The sequence below is a fragment of the Arachis ipaensis genome, chromosome B04 (genome assembly GCF_000816755.2).
Source record: "Arachis ipaensis cultivar K30076 chromosome B04, Araip1.1, whole genome shotgun sequence".
Taxonomy (NCBI): domain Eukaryota; kingdom Viridiplantae; phylum Streptophyta; class Magnoliopsida; order Fabales; family Fabaceae; genus Arachis; species Arachis ipaensis.
Window position 1 is genome coordinate 21,614,214 of NC_029788.2, and position 3,250 is coordinate 21,617,463.

Consider the following 3,250-nt stretch of genomic DNA (forward strand, 5'->3'; position numbering starts at 1 on the left):
GCTAATAGAGGAAGAGTTGAGATTGGTGATGCAGAGAGAGAAGAAGATAGACAAAGAGATGAGGTCAAAGATGGTAGAATGACAGAAATGGAGAGAAGAAGAATTGAGGTTTTGGGAAAGAGAAAGTTCGAAGAGAGTAGGAAAAAGAAAATTAAGAAAAAAAAGAGTAAAAAAATATAGAGAGTGGGGGTGTTTTGTTTTTGTTTTTTAATATTATTTTTATTAATTGTTAAAAATAATTTGGTCAAAAAATTAAAATTAAAATAAAAAAGAATAATTTTATAACATTAAAGATGATTTTAATACTAAAAAAGATTGAAAACGATTTTAATTTTAATCTTAGACTTTAAAGGCAAAAAAAAAATACTTAACTCTTAATTATATATACACAATCCTTTTTGTTTTTTCACTTTCTTGCTTCGTAGCTACTTTTTATTATTATTATTATTTGTCACAACAAAAATATCTAAATTACTATTTGAATTTTATTTTTCATTTGATAGTTTTCATAATTTCTGTCCAAAACTTTGGCAAAACTATAATATGAAAGTTATTTTTGAGGCATAAGTAAAAATATACGTAAATTTGTCAATGAACTATAATTCAAATGGTATAATCTTTTCATCTTCACTTAAAAATTTTGAATTTAAATTTTACTCCTAATTTAAAAAAAAGATGTATGTATGTGTAAATTGTAATTATCAGGTTTGTACGGTCACCGCTAGCTTTACCACTTGAGCAAATAAATTTTGAAAGAGCATGTAAAAAATGAAGAATAGAATTATAAAATAAAATAAAATAGTTTTGGTGCTGGAGTCTACTGTGTGTCTGGAAAGGTCCAATGTTCTATAAATAGAGAGGTGCAAAGTCCAAAGCTGTAGCTAGCTAGGGTTAGTTCTCATCATCATCAACAAGAACAGCAGAAGAAAAAGAAGAGTCCGTAAAGGAATAAAAATCAACAACAGAAGAAGAAGAAGAAGAAAAAGAAGAAGATGATGGGGAGATACAGGTGGTCATCATGGGGAGAAGGAGAAGGAGGAGGAGGAGGAGAGGGGAAGGTCGGACCTGCATGGCTTGAAGGGCTGATGAGGGAGACATTCTTTGGTGGGTGTGGGGCCCACCAGAATCAACGCAAGAACGAGAAGAACGTCTTCTGCTTGCACTGTTGCCTTAGCATCTGCCCCCACTGCCTCCCCTTCCACCGCCTTCACCCTCTTCTCCAGGTATCTACTACCTTTTTCTTTCATCACAATTCAACTTAATTAGGATCCTTTTACTTCCTTAAATTCATTATCTCTTTTCAATTCACTCCAAATTCACACAATCTAATTATTCCAAAATTCAATCTTTTAATTCCTTTCTTCTAGATTCTTTTCAGCTATTTTTATTTTGTTTTTTCCAAGACAATTACTAAAATTGAGATTTGAGAGTTCAATTCAATCTCAAAAGCTAGCTCAGGAGACGATGTTACAGACGAGAGATGCGGTACTCGTAATAAAAATTGAATTGAGTAGTTTTGTTATTGTTTTTGTATAATTAAAGAAGCATACATGTAGTTGTTGTCGTTGAGTAAAATACTAAAATGTCCAATTGAACCCACCAAATATGAACACATATATTACTGTCTCATTGTATTTGGGTGTTTCCACATATCTATGTTTATGCATATTTATATATATTTTTTTTCTTCAATTTTTTTTCCTCATGGGTTAACCGTGTCTTCCTGGATTCCCACTTTTGGTTTTGGTCTCTTTCCCATTAATGGAAGATCTCTTTTTTATCCATTTCTCCCTGCAAACGTTTTTCTCAGCTGTTCCTTTCATTGAAAGCGAAAGTTTGACCCATTGCTTCCAAATCCATGCTCTTGTCTCTTTATTTAATTGTTATTTGCATACCAACCCCACCACTTCTCCTAATTTATTCTCCCCTCCTTCCCTCTTCATTTAATTTCCTTCTTCCCTTTCTCTTTGATTTGGTACAAAGGTACACACACCTAAGATTGGTATTCTCATGTCTAGCTGTCTATATGCTCTTTATTTAATTTTCCCTCCCTTTCCTTTTATGTATTTATTTTTCTATATCTTTAATTAATTAAACATTTATTTAATAACATGCCAAAACATATTTTATATTTAAAAATTAATGTATTTTTAATGAATCTAAAAATATAACATGACAAATATTATAAAAGATAAAAAAATTTGTTTACTACCTCAAGGATCAACTCAATTCGCCCTAAAAAAAAAGTAATCACATTTCATTAATTATGGTAGTAAGTAGTACAGTTAAGTTTACCCCAGAAGGAGGGAAAAGATGAATTGTCGATACTATAATTTTGTTGATATATAAATGGAAAGTGGTAGCTTTTTTCACCTGTTTACTCTTAACCTCAATTTTTTGGTGTCTACTCTTAACCTCAATTGTATAAATAAAAATGTTATCTGTACACAAAATAATAGTCATTAAATTAATTTTATATATTTATATTAAAAATATATATTAGTTAATTTATTTTTAATATATATTTTATATTGATATTTTATGTTAATAACTAATTTAATTACTAATTTTTAGCGTATACATGGATGTATAAAATCATATTAGAAATTAACCAATGGTGAGAGTATGTCATCACAGGTGCGAAGGTATGTTTACCACGATGTGGTTCGATTGGATGACTTGGAAAAGCTCATTGATTGTTCCAATATTCAGGTCAGACAAAAGTTCTCTACATAATAATATTAAAAAGGAAAATATATTGGGGTACATTTATATTTTTTTTCTTGGCAAACTGAAATATATTTTTGTGTATGCATGAAAATACGTTATTAAATAAAAGAGGATGAGATCTGAGCTTGATTTTGGTTTTGGGTTTTTCTTGGTCACGTTATATATTCTTTAATTGATTAGTAGTAGTACTAGTTTAACGTACTAGTCATGTAATAAATATCTTATGAAACATCATAATAATGTTACTGGAAAAGATATACGCAATAGTACTCTCTCAATTATTTAGTTTGCCATAGATGTTGCTCTCGCAACTTAGCCAAATAGAACATTTTGGGACTCGATTTTCTGTCTGTTGTTACGAAGAATGCTTGAAGGCTTTTAGAATTTATTATTTTTCGTTGTTAATTAGTTATTAATATTTAAAAATATGAACTAAAAATATAATGTTGAGTTATTATTTATTAGATTAAAAAAATTGAGTTAATAGTTAAAAATAATAAAAAATAAATTTTGATGATAT

General features: G+C 29.2%; 1 protein-coding gene across 4 annotated transcripts in view; it reads left to right on the forward strand.

Annotated features, from left to right (window-relative positions):
• Nucleotides 779-3,250, forward strand: part of LOC107637675 — a 6,835-nt gene continuing 4,363 nt past the window's right edge. For 2 of the 4 annotated variants that reach the window (XM_021120961.1, XM_021120962.1), the window contains exons 1-2: nucleotides 779-1,223; nucleotides 2,638-2,712. In XM_021120961.1, coding sequence (XP_020976620.1) covers nucleotides 993-1,223; nucleotides 2,638-2,712 — 306 coding nt within the window. In that variant the 5' untranslated portion in view covers nucleotides 779-992. The remainder of the gene's footprint in view (nucleotides 1,224-2,637; nucleotides 2,713-3,250) is intronic. The other 2 variants (XM_016341047.2, XM_021120960.1) reach the window with 2 other exon arrangements.